General features: G+C 50.3%; 1 protein-coding gene across 2 annotated transcripts in view; it reads left to right on the forward strand.

Moving 5' to 3' along the window:
• Positions 1-5,847: 5,847 nt before the first annotated feature.
• The window catches only part of Ksr1 (kinase suppressor of ras 1), a 133,213-nt gene continuing 121,840 nt past the window's right edge, over positions 5,848-17,220 (forward strand). The window contains exon 1 of one of the 2 annotated variants that reach the window (XM_075991448.1): positions 5,848-6,274. In XM_075991448.1, coding sequence (XP_075847563.1) covers positions 6,044-6,274 — 231 coding nt within the window. In that variant the 5' untranslated portion in view covers positions 5,848-6,043. The remainder of the gene's footprint in view (positions 6,275-17,220) is intronic. The other variant, XM_075991449.1, reaches the window with a different exon arrangement.

Consider the following 17,220-nt stretch of genomic DNA (forward strand, 5'->3'; position numbering starts at 1 on the left):
CCATAACTACACAATTTTCTGTAAGGGACTAGTTTATTTTCTGAGTTTAGGATCTATAGAAAGTCCTGGAGCCAATACCCTGAAGATACGGAGGGGTGGATGACTCTCCTAGTCTCAGCAGTGTGCCTAGAGTGTGGCCCCATGCTGAACATGGCTTTGCCCCCCAGTGAATATCTGTTGTATGGATGAGACGAGGAAAGTACAGACATTCAGATATGTGTCATAGCAATAGAGAAAGTGGCTCTTGGGGAGAAATGACTCAGAGGGTGAGAGCTCTTACTGAACAAGCATGGGGTCCTCGAGTTCAGTTCTCAGAACCTGTGTGAAAAGTTGTATGTGGCTACACGTGTACCTGTAACACCAGCACTGTGTGTGGAGGTGGGGGTGGGGAGACAGAATTCCTGCTGGGGCTCGCTGGCTGCTTCAGGTCCATTAAATGATTTTCTTGGGGGCTGGAAGGATGGCTCAGTGCTTAAGACTGCTTTCTGCTCTTCCAGAGGACCTGAGTATGATTCCCATGCTAGACAGCTCACCACTATCTACAACTCTAGCTCCCTTTATTCCCAAACCTCTCTCTGGCTTCCACATGTGCCATCCATCCATCCATCCATCCATCCATCCATCCATCCATCCATCCATCCATCCATTAATCCATCCATCCAAACACATAAATAAGAGAATGTAAAAATTCTTTTTTTTTTTTTTTTGATTTTTCGAGACAGGGTGTCTCCATAGCTTTTGGTTCCTGTCCTGGAACTAGCTCTTGTAGACCAGGCTGGCCTCGAACTCACAGAGATCCGCCTGCCTCTGCCTCCCGAGTGCTGGGATTAAAGGCGTGCGACACCACCGCCCGACTTGTAAAAATTCTTTTTAAAGGGGAGACTATCCCAAAGGAGTAAGGCAGAAAGTGGCAGACCATGACGCCTGCCATTCTCCTCTGACCCCTATAGCATGCACACAGGCCCAGCCAGGAACTCCCATACACAGCTGGGCATCCATCACATACGCGCCACACTCATATACATATACAAACATCTGAGGGGCTAGGTATGGAGCGCTGTGGTAAGAGTGTTTGCTTAGCACGTTTAAGGAAGAAAGAAAGGGAGGGAAAAAGAAAGGAGAGAAGTAAAGGGTGAAGAAGGAAGGAAGGGAGGAAGGAGGGGATTTCACACTAGTATGGTGGCATACCAATACCAGGAACCTGAGATAAAAGGATCACTATAAATTTGAGGCCAACCTAGAAACTACACAGTGAGTTCAAAGCCAGCCTACGTTACATAGGGAGATCTAGTGCTGTCTCAACGAACGAACCCCAAGAAAGAGCATCTCTCCATGGTGACACACACTTTTCTTAGATTGAAGATGGCATCCAGGAAACCCAGCTCTGGGCGGGTTACCCTAGATGTCAGCAGAAACCTGCTTGCTCCTGCTGTACTGCTGACGTAGGTGACTGCCAGGAAAGCAGATGTGAACCCGGGGAACCAGCCTGCACCTGGCCCAGTCCTGAGGAACAATAGTGCCACTGCCGGGATGAGCCGTACCTCCTACCCTCCTCTCCCCTTTCACCCGCAGGCTTATCCTATTGAGTCTGTCTCCATTGCAGGAGTCTCAAAATAGGGAGCTGCTGCTTCTGCCCTAGTCCCTTGCTGCTTGCTCTTCAGGCTGCAGTCGGAGGGATTCTTTTATTTTTTTTAAAGCTTTTTATGCAAAATAAAATAATAAAAAATATATCACAGAAACAGCTTAGATATATTGTAATACATACTTGTATTAAATATAATTATTTCTATATAAATATACATTATGTAAATATATATATAGCTCTCACTTGGTGTGTTTAGAGAGCTGTGCTTGTTTGTCTGGGGCAGGGTCTCATGTGGTTCAGACTGGGCACAGAACTCTGAAGCTGACCTTGAACAGATAGATTCTCCTTTCTCTCTAGAGCTGGGCTGACAAGCCTGGGCTGCTATACCTTGCTTTTCAGGGGCATCCTACTTTCTCTCCCATATTTTTACACTGTGTGTGCGCGCACATGTCATGGAGCACAAGTGGAGGTCAGAGGACAGTTTTGGGGAAGAGTCACTTCTCTCCTTCTACCGTGTAATTTTTGGGGGATTGAACTCAGATCATCACGCTTGGCAGCAAAGCCTTTTAACTGAGCTCCCGGTGTCTCCCTCACCCTGCTTTAAATTACAGTTTATTTCTTTATTTGTGTGCCTGTATGTGAGGTGTGTGCATGTATGTTATTTATATGTATTCATGAGTGTGTAAATGTGTCTTGGCACACATCTTGAGGTCAGAGGACAACTTTTGGGAGTATGTTCTCTCCTTCCACCATGTGAGTCTCGGGGATTGACCTCAGGTCTTCAGACGTGGCAGCCGCTGCTGCTCACCCGCTGAGCCATCTTGCCAGCCCCTGGTGGCCTTTCTAAGAAGCTCCCAGATGGTATAGGTGCCATTGCTCTTGCACCATATTGAGTAATAAAGACCTAGGAGCAAACCTCAGCTTCCTTCCTATGCCCTGCTAAACTAGCCCCGCCCATTTTTCCCATGCCGTCTCCACCTGCTCTTTCTCGTCGTGCTGTGGTGACTCGGGCCCTCCTTCTCTCTCAAGTTCCTGCCCGTGGGCCCTTTCCTGGAGAACCATGTGCACAGCTTCATTTCCTTATGCAGGATTTTGTTCGGCTGTGTGTGGTGGCACACACCCGTAGTCCTATCACTCGGGAGGCAGAGGTTGGAGGATCAGGAGATAAAAGTCATATCCTAAGCTACATAGTGAGTTTGAGTCTTGGATATGTGACACCCTGCCTCAAAAGCAAAACAAAAATAACTAACATGGGCTGGAGAGTTGGCTCAGTGGTTAAGAGCACTGACTGCTCTTCCAGAGGACCCAGGTTGAATTCCCAGCACCCACATGGCAGATCACAACAGTTTGTAACTCCAGTTCCAGGAGACCTGACACCCAGGGCAAAACACCAATGCACATAAAATAGGAATGAATTATTTTTAAAAAAGGATAGTTAAAAAATAACTGACAAATCTCAGCTCTGTAATCAGAGAGTACTTTCTTGACCACACTTTTTCTTCCTTTATAGCACCCAACAATCACTGAATTTATTTGGGTAATATATTGTTGACCTGTGTGTGTGTGTGTGTGTGTGTGTGTGTGTGTGTGTGTGTGTATGTGTGAATGTACACATATGCCCTATGTGGTCAGGTGCCCAAGGATAGCATCCAACAGGCTGACATTTGTCTAGTCTCCAACCCTGTTGCTGCCACCATGGTAGAATGGGTAGGTGTTGTAATAGGAACGGCGGGGCTGCGTCCCTGGCACCCGGCTGCCCACATGGCTAGCTTTATGCCCTGAAATAATTACACCGAAACTGTATTCTTTTAAACACTGCCTGGCCCATTAGTTCCAGCCTCTTATTGGTTAGCTCTTACATATTGACCTAACCCGTTTCTAATAACCTGTGTAACCCAGGAGGTGGCTTACCGGGGGAAGATCTTAACCTGCGCTGTGTCTGGAGTGAGAATCATGGCAACTCCTCGACTCAGCTTCTTTCTCCCAGCATTCTGTTCTGTTTACTCCACCCACCTAAGGGTTGGCCTATCAATGGGCCTAGGCAGTTTCTTTATTAATTAACCAATGAAAGCAACAGATTAGAAAGAAATCACTCCCACATCAGGTAGGCATGAATGCCATAGGTCATAGGACAGCAGGGGTCTTTGCCAGGGTGTGGGGACAAAAGTGGTTCCGAGAGCTGGGAAATGTCTCAGTTGGTAAAAGTGCTTGCCATGCAAGCCTAAGGACCCAAGTTTGATGATCTAACACCCATAAAGAAGGTGGGAAAGCAGTGCATGCCTGTAACCCGAGGCTTGTTAGGAAGCTAGTCTAGCAGACTGGCTATCCCCAGGTTCAGTGAGAGACTGCCTCGAAACAATAAGGTGGAGAGTGATTGAGAAGTCTATCATCCACCTGCACTGTGGCTTCTCAAGGCACGGTGGCCACACTAGCAGCGTCAAACCGCCCAGGAACTTCCCAGAAACGCAAATTCTCAAGGCCCAGGCTTGGATCTATGGATCAGGAAGCTACGGGCTCTGGGGCTAGCATTCGAGGATGAACAAGTCCTCCAGTTGATTGTGATGCTTGTACAAGCTTGAAAAACCACCACTGTGGTTTTCTTTCAGGGTAGTCATTTCTCTAAGGCAGGATCTGGAGTGGGGCTCAGGTAATGGTCAGGGCTAGGGGGATCGGTAAGTGCAGCACAGGGATCTTGTGCATGTCCCGCGAGGATTGCTATGCCACCGTCATCCTTTGATAGAGGGTCTCACCATATAGCTTAGGCTGGTCTCAAGTGAGGAATCCTCCTGCCTCAGCCCCTAGAGTGCTGGGGTTATAAGTATGAGCTACCATACCTACCTGTATAAGTGATTCCTTTCGTTTTGGTCTGTTAGGCTAATTTTATTTTATGTTTATGAGTGTTTTGCCCACATGCATGTATGTGCACCATGTGACTAACTTGGTGCCTACAAAGGTTAAAAGGCTTCAGAACCCCTAGAACTGGAGTAACAGTTGGTGTGAGCCATCGTGTGGGTTCTGGGAACAGAACTCTGGGTCCTCTGCAGGAGCAAGTGCTCTTAAATGGTGAGCCATTTCTCCACCCCACTCCCGCTTGGGAGCAAGACCTGACTAGATAAGTAACCCAAGCTGGTCTTGAACTCACAGAGATTCTCCTGCCTCTGCCTCTGGAACGCTGGGATCAAACATGTGTGTCACCACACTTGGCTTCACCCCCCCCCCCTTTTTTAAATTGATAGATGAGACAGATTGATAGGAGAGTGAATAGGTGTGGTGAGGCTTAAATGCTGGGCTAGGAAGTGCTGGGAAATTCTGCTGCTGTGGCCACTGACTGCTTGGGTCTCATTCAGGACGTCTGAGTTTAGAATGGAGCTAACATTTATACATGACCACACGTGCAAGTAATTAATCTGGGTGCTGTGTGAACACCTCCTTGTTAGGAAGCTTAGGTGGCCATGACCTGATCTGATGTGAAGGGGAAACCCGGAGGAAGGCCATTTGCTCAGGTTCACCTAACAGGCAGTGGAGTGGTGGGACTCAAATTTGAACTCAGGTTCTCTCTGCTCCAAACTATCGCCGCCCATATGTCATCTGCAGGGTATGGCACGCTAAACTTATTTTGTTGTGTCAATAGAACACAGAAGAAAGTCCTTTCTCTTTGCCTGTCCATTAACTTTGGTACAGATCTTCAGGGTCAAGGTCTAAGCGAACACCAAGACAACTCGGGGTCAAGTGTTGTGAGAACTAGATGAGAGTGAAGGGGGTCTTTTTCTTTTTCTTCGATAGTGCTGGGGAATCAAATCTAACGTCTTATGTTTGCCAGGCAAATGTTCTGCCACTGAGCTACATCCTCGGCACATTCCCATACGTGGAGGTCTCTAAGCTCATGCAAAAATTCCGGACCCTCAATATCCCAAATTACAGGACTCATCTAGGTAAGCTCCTGCCCCACCCCATTCGTGGGTCGTGCGAAGCTACTAATGTGTGTGCGTTTGCGTGTGTGAGAACAGGGTAGTAGTGGGAGATGTGGGTGAAGGAACTGAAAAGATGGGGAACCAGGCTTCCAAGACCACGAGGCACACGAATTGGAGCAGGCGCAGAACAGCCCCTCCTAGGCGTCAGGCGGGGCCAGAGTGCGGGCGGGGCCCCGAGGGCACGGGCCAAGAGACAGATGGCGCGGTGTGGACTACAAGTCCCAGCGTGCCCCGCGGCTACGATCCGGCCCCCGCGGCCGCTTAAAGGCTCCAGCAACCACAGCCGTCGGGTCGCGAAGGCTTTCGCTTTGCCGCCCTGTCTGGGAGGCGGGAGGAGCGGGCTGGGCGGCTGGCACTCGGGACTTCAGGCTCTGGCCGCGCCGAGGGGCGCTCCTAGTGCAGCCTTCCCGGCTTGAGGCTTCTCCGCCGAGGCGCCCGTTTCCCCCGGGCTCCTTGCCTCGGCCCCCGGCGGCCCCGATGCCGAGGTATGGATAGAGCGGCTTTGCTCGCGGCGGCGATGGGTGAGAAGAAGGAGGGCGGCGGCGGGGGCGCCGCGGCGGCCGCAGACGGGGGTGCAGGGGCCGCGGCCAGCCGGGCGCTGCAGCAGTGCGGCCAGCTGCAGAAGCTCATCGATATCTCCATCGGCAGTCTGCGCGGGCTGCGCACCAAGTGTTCCGTGTCCAACGACCTCACGCAGCAGGAGATCCGGACCCTGGAGGTAAGGGGTTGAAGCGCCCGTAGTCCCGACCCGGCTGTGGCCCGGGAGCCGCCCCGCTGCTTTCCTTCCCTAGTTGCATCCTGCAGCTGGGTCTGCTGGCTAGAGTCTTCCTCCCTTGCCAGGGCTCGTTGATGCGGTGGCGTGAGGACCTACGACGAGCGCTCACCTTGGAAGGATTTGGGGGAGGAGGCGTGAGTGAGGGGTTGGATTGAGGCTGGAGGACCCGCGTGTCGGGTCGGATGCTCGCGGGTATCACACTGCAAACCCCTCGCCGTCCTCACCCCATATTTCCAGTGCCCATAGTAATCATTGTCCCACTGAATCACGCGCTGGACTTTTCTCGGCGTGCTTAAGCCCGGTAGCGTGGGCTGGGGTGATGAGGGGACGTCCCCTGAAGTGTGAGCGTCGGCCGGTGTCGCTGACTTTCCCTCACTACCCACTCTCCTTATCCTGTTGCCCTTTCTTTCCCTTTCCACCAGGACTTGTCTGCCGCTTTTCAAAAAGTGTTTGCTGAAGCAGCATTTTTGCAGTTCAGGCGTTGGGATGCTTTTCTTTCACGCTGTCACACCGCTTAACTGTTTAAAATTAAATTAGCCATTGATTTTCCCACTCCATCCCCAATTATTGGGCTTTTGCCTAGGAAGGATTATACCAAGGAAGGGAGCCTTTGGTAAGAACACAGTACTTAAGGGGGGTTGCTGACAGAGATGACCTGGAGTGCAATGAAAAATAAGATGTGTGAGCTGTCTTCTCTCAAATTATAGCTGGGAAGTGCAGCATTAAAAGGATTTGGAAGAACCAGCCGGCAAGATGGTTGGGATTTCAGAAGGGGGAGCTCCCCCATCCCTTAAACATTGAAGATAAAACTAGTGCCTTCCTGACTTGCTTCCAAGGACTGGAAGACCTTTGAAAGTACAGAGGGTCAGTTAATAGCTCTGTCCTAAAGACAGGCTTTTCCTCACCTGGCAAGGATGTCTGTTTTATTAGATATGTGATTTTACACACACACACACACACACACACACACACACACACACACACACTGTTACTAATTGCATCTGCCAGCTGTCATAGAGCCAGCCGGTCATTGCTGTACTTATTATAAGACCAGTACTCCCTCCTCTCACACCACGAGCCTGAATCCTTGTTTGATACAAAATGCCAGGGTGACTCTTCCTTAGCTGTATTTTCAGAAAAGCCACAAAGCCAGGGACATTGGGAGACTCCAAGACGTGCTGGCTATTATTATTACTGTTGTTGTTGTTATTATTATTGTTATAGTTGCTATAGCAGAACCGAACAGGGCTTTGCTTAAAAAGCAACCAACAAAGCTCTACACCCAGCTTTTCAGCATGTGGATTTCTTGAACACAGCTGAGTGTGTGTGCCTTGCAAAGTTCGGTTTTAAGCTGATACAATAGGAGGCCTGTGTGTCTTAGTTCCGGGGTTGTCCTCCAGCAGTGTGTGTCTCGAGCTGCTGTGTTGTTGGGCGGACAGAATGCTCTCTTGTTGGCCTCCGTTAGTCCTCCCCCTGTCCCTTTGAGGTGCTCCTGGATCCCAGGGTGTATGTCGAATGGCTTACTCTCTATTCTCTGCAAATTCTTTGTCTTCTAACGTTGAACAGTTTGACGAAGCTGTGGCATTAGGATATTCCAGAGTCTCCAGATGTTCAGGTCTCTGAGCTGGTTAGGCAGCTGTCTCCCTACTGGGTGCATTGTGAGGTCATCCCCGGTGGCATTCAAAGGCCCAGGGGTCATTTGTAGTATGTAGTATGTCCTGTTCTTTACAGTGTATTTGAAAGGGTCCTTCTAGTCCCTGGAAAGACAGGACTGGGAGACATTTCAAATGGGAATTTTGACCTTGGGGCTGGTTCCCCAGGACTGTTACCAGCTAGTTTGGGTGAATCACTTCATCTCTGGGGCATCACCTTCCACATCTCCTTGCGTGCGCGCTCGCACACTCGTGCATATGCATGCACGCACACGCTCTGTTGGGCTGAATTAAACATTTGTGTATGCTATTCTATGTAGATATCCCTGTTTTAAGACCTGCACTAAAAACCAGATGTACTGGACAGATTGTGTAGGAGATGTCTTTATTATGTTGAGCATTTTGACCACAGGAGTGCTAGGTAGGAACAGAAGGCCACACAGCTTTGTGACTGATCCTCTTTCTGTCTAGATGACCCTGGGCACGTCTGTTAACGTCTACTCTGACTTCCATCTGTAAAGGGGGGAAGGAGTGCTTTCACCTGTAGTGTTTGATGGAGTCGGTGTCGCCTGCCTATAAACTTTCCCTGGTTGGGTTCTGGTGACATTCCTGCACAGGGTGCCTTTAGAAGAAGAAGCACATAGAACTGATTTCCTGCAGGTGGTGACACAGGGCAGGAGGCCATCCTAGAAGGCTGGGTCAGGGCAGCTTACCCCAGCAGTGTGCAGAAAGGCAGTTAACCTGGGCCATTCTCAGTCCTCATGAATTTCTGACTTTTTAAAAAAAATGTATTGTGTGCAGTACTTGTGTGCAGGAGCCTGAGGAGGCCAGAAGGGGGCATCAGATGTCCTGGAACTGGAGTTGTAGGTTAGTACCATGTGGGTGCTGAGAAATGAACTTAGATCCTCTGCAAGAGCAGTAAATTCTTTTAACTTCTTGCTGAGCCACTTGCCCAGTCTCAGGTTTTTGATTTGTGTGTGTGTGTGTGTGTGTGTGTGTGTGTGTGTGTGTGTGTGTGAGAGAGAGAGAGAGAGAGAGAGAGAGAGAGAGAGAGAGAGAGAGAGAGACCTTGAGCTAGGTCTTCTGTAACCTTGGCTGAACTCAGCATAGAGATTAGGCTGATCTTGAACTCATGGCTGTTCTCTTGTCTCTGTCTCCTGAGTGCTAGGATCACAGGTGTCTGACTGGAGAGCTTGGCTTATCCAACTATATCAGACTTCTGACAGAATCTTAAGAGGCCCAGCCCACTTGGGCCCCTCCTTAGCTAAACTTTTAATGAGAGTGGCAGCTCGTGGGATGTCTCCTGTGGGACCCTGACCAGGGGCAGGCTGCTTGTGAAGATCCTAGGTCACGATGATAAGCTATTCACTGATAGCTTTGCTCTGTGGAGCAGTTGGGCTGAGGTTGAAAGGGGATTAAAGGGGTGAGGAGTGTAGCTCCATGGTAGAACACTGCCTTGTATACGTAGGCCTTGTGTTTAAATCTCCTATCCTACACTTGAAAGGGGGAGAAAGGAGCCAGGGTTTAATGTTCACTCCCTACCTGCCCAGGGCTATGCTGGCTGTCTTCCTCTCAACCTCTCAGGATTTACGGGAGGCCCACCAACTTCACCACACACATTTCCCCTGTCTAAAGGGAAAGGGCAGAAGACGCAACCGGAACTCGGTGTCTCTGGAAGGCCCCCTAGAGGTCTGACTCCTGTATGCAGCAAGGGACGATGTCACCACTCTCCAGCTGTGCCCATGGAGGGACACCTGGCCCGCTCTACAGCTGGGCCTGCTGCTCCCGTCTGTGGGTTCCCTGTGGGCCCTGTCGGTGCCTGGGGAGACAGAGGTGTGCCATGCAGATGCCCATGCCGGCTCATGCTCGTTCACTTCGTTGGTACTCTGTAGTCTGTTCTTTTTTGCCAGCATGCTAGCACCTCCCACAAACAAGCTCCGTCTTGGCTCGGGTCTCTAAAGGGCTTTCCTCATGAGTCCTTATGGGGAGAGGCTAACATAAACAGTCATGGGTACAGTCTGCTTTTGGGCACTTCCCTGAGCAGTTGCCCCGGAGTAGAGGTACCCTGGAGGCTTTGCTGTGCCTGGGAAGGCAGAGAGGATTGACTCTCATCTCCTGGGCTGGGCTGAGTTCAGAGGCTTCTGTGTTAGGGCCTGGCTTCCTCATGGTCCCTGGAAGTGTCCAGTGGAACGACCAAGAGTGGAGGGATGTGTTCGCTGACCCAGCTTTCTGTCACTACCCATGTGCTTGTGGCAGTCCTAGCTGGTGGCTACCTGGACTCCAGTAGGTGGGGTCTTTGGATGTGAGGGGTCTGTTCCATCTGAAGGGGAACTAGGCAGGAGGAGAGCAGGGCCTCCCCTACCATGACTGGCAGAGAGCTCTTCTGAGTGGGCCCTGAGTTAGGAGTTCTGTGGAATCCGTCAGTCTGACTTACTGGTTTCGTAGGAAACATTGCCAGTCTTGGTGACAGCTCCCAAGTCAGACGTCCCCAGAAGGATGCGAGTAGAACCTGGTTCTCTTTTCCTCACCCATGCAGTGTCTGGAAAGTGTCATTTCGCTGCCTCAGTTTTAACCTTTCACCTGAGAGACTCCAGTTATCACCAATAGGACATGGAGCTGAGGAGGGCCTGTCTCTTTTGGTGTCCACTTTCTCGTTGGTGATTTTGAACCTGGGCAGACCCACTTCTCAACTGTCCCTCAGAAGTGGCCTAAGGAGGACGTGCTGTGTGTGAAAGCCAGGAGCCAAGGAGGGTGGGGATGCTGGAGGGAGACCTTATCACACGCATCCCCACCCAGGACCTGAGGCTGGGGTTGCTGCCTGGGATAGACACGGACCGCCTCCTAGCTGCAGGGCTGTTTCTTGACACCTGGTTTGGCTCACAATCCTGGGAAGCAGCATTCCATACCAGATGCTTCCCTGCCTGCCTGCTGGCTGTGGTCCAGAGAGGGACCATGCACAAAGGTGACACTGACGGCGTCTGCAGATGTGTGGGAAGGTAACACACACATCTTGGGCCCTTGAGCTGAGCCTTCAAATTTTTCTGCCTTTATTTAGGTACAGCATGCTTGTGGAGGTCAGAGCACAGCTCTGTGGAGTCGGTTCTCTCCTGCCATGTGGGCTCAGGGAATCAAACTCAGGTCATCATGCTTGGCTGAAAGCCCTTTTTTTTTTTTACTCCCCTGAGCCATCTTGCCAGCCCCCTAAGCTATCGTTTTGGTTATTTTATTTTATTTTTTAAATGTCCTTGCAGGGCAGGCATTTTTACATTTAGTTCAGAGGGTGTTTGCTTTCACTTGGCAACTTTTACTCTGGACAGATCTACTTCCCAGATGTCCTTCAGAGGAGGCGTAAGGAGGACCTGCTGTTTGTGAAGGCTGTGAGCCAAGGAGGGCTGGGGTGTACTCGGGACTTGGAGGCTGGAGTTGCTGCCTGGTGTGCACCCAGGACCTGGAGGCTGGGGCAGAGGGCTAGGGTGCACCCGGGACTTGGAGGCTGGGGCGGAGAGCTGGGGTGCACCCGGGACTTGGAGGCTGGGACGGAGAGCTGGGGTGCACACAGGACCTGGAAGCTGAAGTGGAGGGCTGGGGTGCACCTGGGACTTGGAGGCTGGGGCGGAGAGCTGGGGTGCACACAGGACCCGGAGGCTGGGGTGGAAGGCTGGGGTGCACTGAGGACCTAGAGGCTGGGGCGGAGGGCTGGAGTGCACCCAGGACTTGGAGGCTGGGGTTGCTGCCTGGGGTGCACCCAGGACCTGGAGCTAGGGTTGCTGCTTGGGGTAGGGATGGAACCCCTCCTAGGTGCGGATATCCAGTGTTCATGGGAGTGACTTCTGCAAAGAGAGGGTCCACATACATGAGGAACATTCTTAAACGTGCTCCATGTGAAGCCCTCCTTAGCATGTGCTTTCTACCACTGACCACTTGTTTACTGTGACCTGTGAGATTTCGTTCCCAGTTTGAAGATGAGGCCACTGGAGCTAGGAGAGCCAGAGAGCCTGAGCCAGAGATGGTCGAGTCTGTGTTGACTGGCATTGAACTTGCCGTGATCCATCTGCCTCAGCATCCCCAGGGCCGAAATGCCAGGCATGTGCCACCACACCCTGGTCTTGAGAACTCATGTTGCAGCCGTCTCTACACACCAGTGTTGGGAGGCTGCAAACCCAGGACTGGCTCAATTCCAGCTCAGTGGGTTGATAAGTGGCCGCCCTGTGCAGCCTTTGCGTTTGAATGTCGGGTAGCTTCCCTCCTGTTCAGCTCAGCACATCCTCAAAGCAGGAGGTAAGGGCACCCAGCCTGCTGGTTTCATTCTGAGAAAGGAGAAGCCGCTCTGAGTTCAACTTACTCAGAGGGTTGGTTTTTTCTTTTTTTCTGAGACAGGGCTGCTCTATGCTGCTCTGGCTGTCCTAGAACTAGCTCTGTAACCAGGCTGGCCTCGAACCTAGAGTCCCTGCTGCCCCTGTCTCCCGAGTACTGGCACTGAAGTGTGCACCACCATGCCCAGCCCACTCTGTATGCTTTATTCTTTCTGAGCAATTCTTGAGACAAGGAATATATCTCTAATTTGCTACTCTTAATTGCAGTGCTTAAGATACACATTAATACATGTTCCCTCTGCAAAAGGGAAACACCCTAGATAATAGAAAAATCACCTATTATGGCACCTGTCAGAGCCAAGCCCTGGGACTGTCCTCCCCGCCCCCGACTCCTCCTAGCTTTCTACTGTACATTTTCATGGAAGGGTACACACGTGTGCTCGAGGAGCTTGCAGTGTGTGCCCTGTAAGTGTCTTTGTCTGTCGCCATCAGTGGCCAGTCGTGCACCCATGCCACACGTTCCTTTAACCAGATACCGATTTTCTTGTCTTGTCTTTTCCTTCCCTTCCTTTCTTTTTCTTTTAGCTTTTTTTTTTGATTTTTTCGAGACAGGGTTTCTCCGTAGCTTTTGGTTCCTGTCCTGGAACTAGCTCTTGTAGACCAGGCTGGCCTTGAACTCACAGAGATCCGCCTGCCTCTGCCTCCGAGTGCTGGGGCCAAAGGTTTATACCATCACTGCCAGCATGTCCCAACTTTCAATGCTTACCTTTACTTTTTTTTTGTTTTTGGCATGCTGATATATCTTCATGCAAGCAAGATTTTGCTGAATTAAAATGTATGACTATATTTAGCATATGTCCATTTAAACTAAAAATTATTTAGTGTTTTGCCTGCATGTATATATGTATACCATATATATGCCTTGTGCTTTCTGTAACCAGAAGAAAGTATCAGATCCCCACAAACTGGAGTTAACAGATGTGTGAGCCACCATCTAGATGCTGGGGGTCAAACTCAGGTCGTCTGGAAGAGCTGCCAGTTCTTGTAACCACTGAGCCATATCTCTGGCTGTCTGGTGCCTGCCCATTTTAAAAATTTAACACCTTGATTTTAAAATTACATTTCTTTATGTATGTGGATGTGGGTGTGTGCGCCACAGTGCCCAAGTGAAGGTTAGACAGCTTGTAGGAATTGGACCTCAGGTCAGACCTGGCGGCAAGCACCTTTGCTAAGCAGAGTTCCTGTTAGGGAGAGTTAGCAGTGATTAACAGAGGAGCCCTAAGCTGAGAGTCTCTCCCTTGTGTGGTACAAGACAGTGCCTTGAACTTGGCTGAAGCATGGCTGGGCCCTCTCTGCTCCATCCAGGCTGAGGGACTCTGAGGATTGGCTGGAATTTTTGGCCCTGACTCTGTGCTTTCAAGGCTTGCTCACTGACAGCTGTCCTGCAAACCTTCCCTCCCGTGGAGCCTGGGCTTTGAAACCTTCCTACAGATGTTGTGTTTTTACCCTCTCCATCGCTGGTTTTGCTGTCAAGATAATTAGGGTGACACGGGCCTGTTGACACTCTTGTTTTCAGTGTCAGCTTTCACTGAGGTGTTGGGACAACGGGGAGCCTCTCAAGTTCAAGGCCAGCCACGGGCTGTTTGGTGAGGCCTCTGTCACGTGGTCTGCTCGCATTTCAGTTACTCAGAGAAGCATAACTTTTCCTTTTCTTTATCTTTTTCTGAATACTGGCCAAAAGCCTGCTTGCTTCCTGCACACTCTGGGCTTCTCACCCAGAAGCACCCCCTCCGGTTCTTCCAAGCTCACCAACCTCCATTGCTGAACCTGACCATTCTCTTGAAAGCCTAGTTTTCTCTCTTCATCTTCTCCATCTACCTCCTCCCAGCTGCTCCCATGATTTATAGCCTGCTTGCCTTGTTTCTCCTTTCACATTCTCATAAAACTGCCCTGGAGCTTAAAAAAGGAAGGAAAGAGAGAGATACAGTTTTGTTTTGTGTTTTTTCTTGTTGTTTCCAGATGTGGTAGAGGACCCCACAGCCCCATAGGCAGCTTGCCTCACATCTGTGGAAAGCAAAGCCCTCCCTATCAATGCGTGGCCTATACAAGCCTGCCATTGGTGCTCCATGGATAGCTGTCTCCGACATCCTCTTTGGCTTCTTCTATTTTAAAATCCAGGTGGAAATGCAGAGGTTTACTCTGGGACCAGCTGCTGAGATGAGAAAACTGTCACGGATTCTTACACATTGAAAAGAAGTCTCAATCTGAAGTACCGCCACAGCCACCCGTCAAACCTTTGCATTTGAACATGTCTGCATTTTCTCTGTTCAGGTGTTGGTGGGCAACAGAGCGCTTTAACCGGCCAGATTGCCACGCCAAAGGCATTTTACTTTTGTACTGTACCCCCTCCCCCTGCCCTTCATTTTTCTGCCCTGGGAATAATAACAAAAATGAGCTAACACTTGAATTCACAATTTTAAGGGGAAAAAATGGGGAATAAAAATATGCAGTACAGGAATCAGCCAGCTCTGATTAGAAGAAATAAATTTCCCCACAGCACCAACTGTGGGCTTATATTGGCAGGATATTGATCAGGAGGAGTTTGCTTTCTGCAGATGCGCGGCTAGCTGCCAATGGGGTGGCGAGGTCTCCTACCATATCTGAAGGCTTTGAAATCAATGTAGCTGATTAATTTGAGTTTTATTTTTCTCCCATTTCAAAAAAGACACTCTCTATCTAAAAGTCTCCTGTTTAGCCCTCATTGCCTGGAACTAGACGAGGCGGTTCTCTAAGTTGCCGCCATTCTCCTGGTACCTTGGTGCCCTCTGTGCTGGAATTTCAGGCCTATACCACCATGCCCAGTACACATAGAATTTTGTTAAAAAGAAAAAAGTTAGATCATTTTGATTTTTTAAGGATTATTATTTTATGTGACTGCCTTAGTCACTGTTCTATTGCTGTGAAGAGACTCTATGACCGAGGCAGCTCTTAGAAGAGAAATCATCTAATTGGAGGCTTGCTTACAGTTTTAGGGGGTTAGTCCATTATCGCCATGGGGGAGGTGTGGCAGGCATGGTGCTGGGAAAGTAGCCAAGAGCTACATTCTGGTCCACAGGCAGGCAGAGAGAGGGGCAGGGTGTGTGTGTGTGGTGTGTGGATTTTTGAAACCTCAAAACCCACCCCTAATGACAGACTTCCTCCAACAGGCCACACCTCCTAATCCTTCTCAAATAGGGATCTTCCTTTGTAGTGACTAAGCGGTCAAATAATATAAACCTCTGGGGGTGCATTCTTTTTTTTTTTTTTTTTTTGATTTTTCGAGACAGGGTTTCTCTGTAGCTTTTGGTTCCTGTCCTGGAACTAGCTCTTGTAGACCAGGCTGGCCTCGAACTCACAGAGATCCGCCTGCCTCTGCCTCCCGAGTGCTGGGATTAAAGGCGTGCGCCACCACCGCCCGGCTGGGGGTGCATTCTTACTCAAACCACCACAGTGTATAAATGTTTTGCTTACATGTATGCCTGTGTGCTATGTGAATGCCTGGTGTCTGCAGAAGCCAGAAGACAGCATAAGATTCTCTGGAATTGGAGTTGCAGGTGGTTGAGCATATATGTGGGTGCTGGGAACTAAACCAGAGGCCTGCAGCGCTCTTAACCGCTGAGCCATTCTCCAGCCCCAGTTACAGGCCATTTTAAAAAAGTCATCTGGACAGGATCTTAGACTAGTGTCCCACTAAGCCTGGGGTCCTTAGCCTGGGATGCTTTAGCCTTTCCCATATCGTAGTGCTCCTTTAGAAGAGGGCTTTCCGTGGAGAATGTATTATGTTAGTGTGTTCCCCCTCCGCCCACAACTTCAGAGGCTAGGGATTTGTTTTAAAGGTCCTGAGAAGTCCTGCAAGGCTTCCCGTGGACTCCTCCAGGGTTCTTTTTTCCCTACCAAACACAGCTGAGGGAACACCTTCGCCTTGGGCAAGGGAAGAGACTAGAAACTGTGGGCCCAGGTTGAGCCAGTGTTGGTTTTATTCCAGGTGTTTTATAAACTGTAGGGCCCATTTGAGTGCAAGACAGGGTTTGGTGGTGGTCGGGAGCCCAAGCCCCAGTGGACTCGGCCTTTTGTTGAGAGAGGTGCTTTAGATTTGGTGGTCTCCTGGGCACGTAATCCTGCCACCACTGGTGCCCAGAGAGGTCTGCCTGCCTGGGCATCCCGCTCCCCACTCCCTCATTCCTGGTAGGACAGAAAACAAAGAGGGAGACTACCGACGGGGCTGGAGGGGAGGGGAAGGGCTGGGCTACAGACAGGAATGCTTTTTTAAAACAAAACAGGAAATGCTGGCTCTGAAGGAGAGGAAAGGAAGCAGCTTCCTGTTGCTGGTGGTGGCTTTTTTGTGAGAGGCGGAGCTCTTTCTGTCCCCTAGGCCTGAAGAAGCTGGCTGGGGCAGCTGTGAGGGCTCTCCAGCCTTGGCTCCCTCTCTGTTGCCTGAGGTTTCAGAGTGAGGGCACGGGTGGCATCTGCTCCATCTTCCCCAGAGGGCCAAGTTAAATGGCCACACGTTCTCTACCTGCTGCAACACGGATGTGTCACTGTGGCTGACCCTCTGCTGCCTGACCACCGCCCTGGCCTCCTTGCTAGGAGCACTTTCTGGCGTGAACTCCTCACACCAGTGTGTGGCAGTCCACCCATCACCCTCTTTGCAGAAAAGGAACTGAGGTGCAAGGAGCTGCAGTACTGTAGCGTAAGGTGTTGCAGAGCCAAGGATGTGCAACCTGGATGATCCTTTTTTGTTTGGTTTTGGTTTTGGTTTTTGAAGACAAGGTTTCTCTTACACACAGAACACAAGTTCCTGGCTGTCCTGGAACTTGTTCTGTAGATGATGGCTGGCCACAAACTAGTGCTGGGATTAAAGGCATGTGCCATCAATACCTGGCTT

Source organism: Microtus pennsylvanicus, chromosome 11 (assembly GCF_037038515.1).
Source record: "Microtus pennsylvanicus isolate mMicPen1 chromosome 11, mMicPen1.hap1, whole genome shotgun sequence".
NCBI classification, from domain to species: domain Eukaryota; kingdom Metazoa; phylum Chordata; class Mammalia; order Rodentia; family Cricetidae; genus Microtus; species Microtus pennsylvanicus.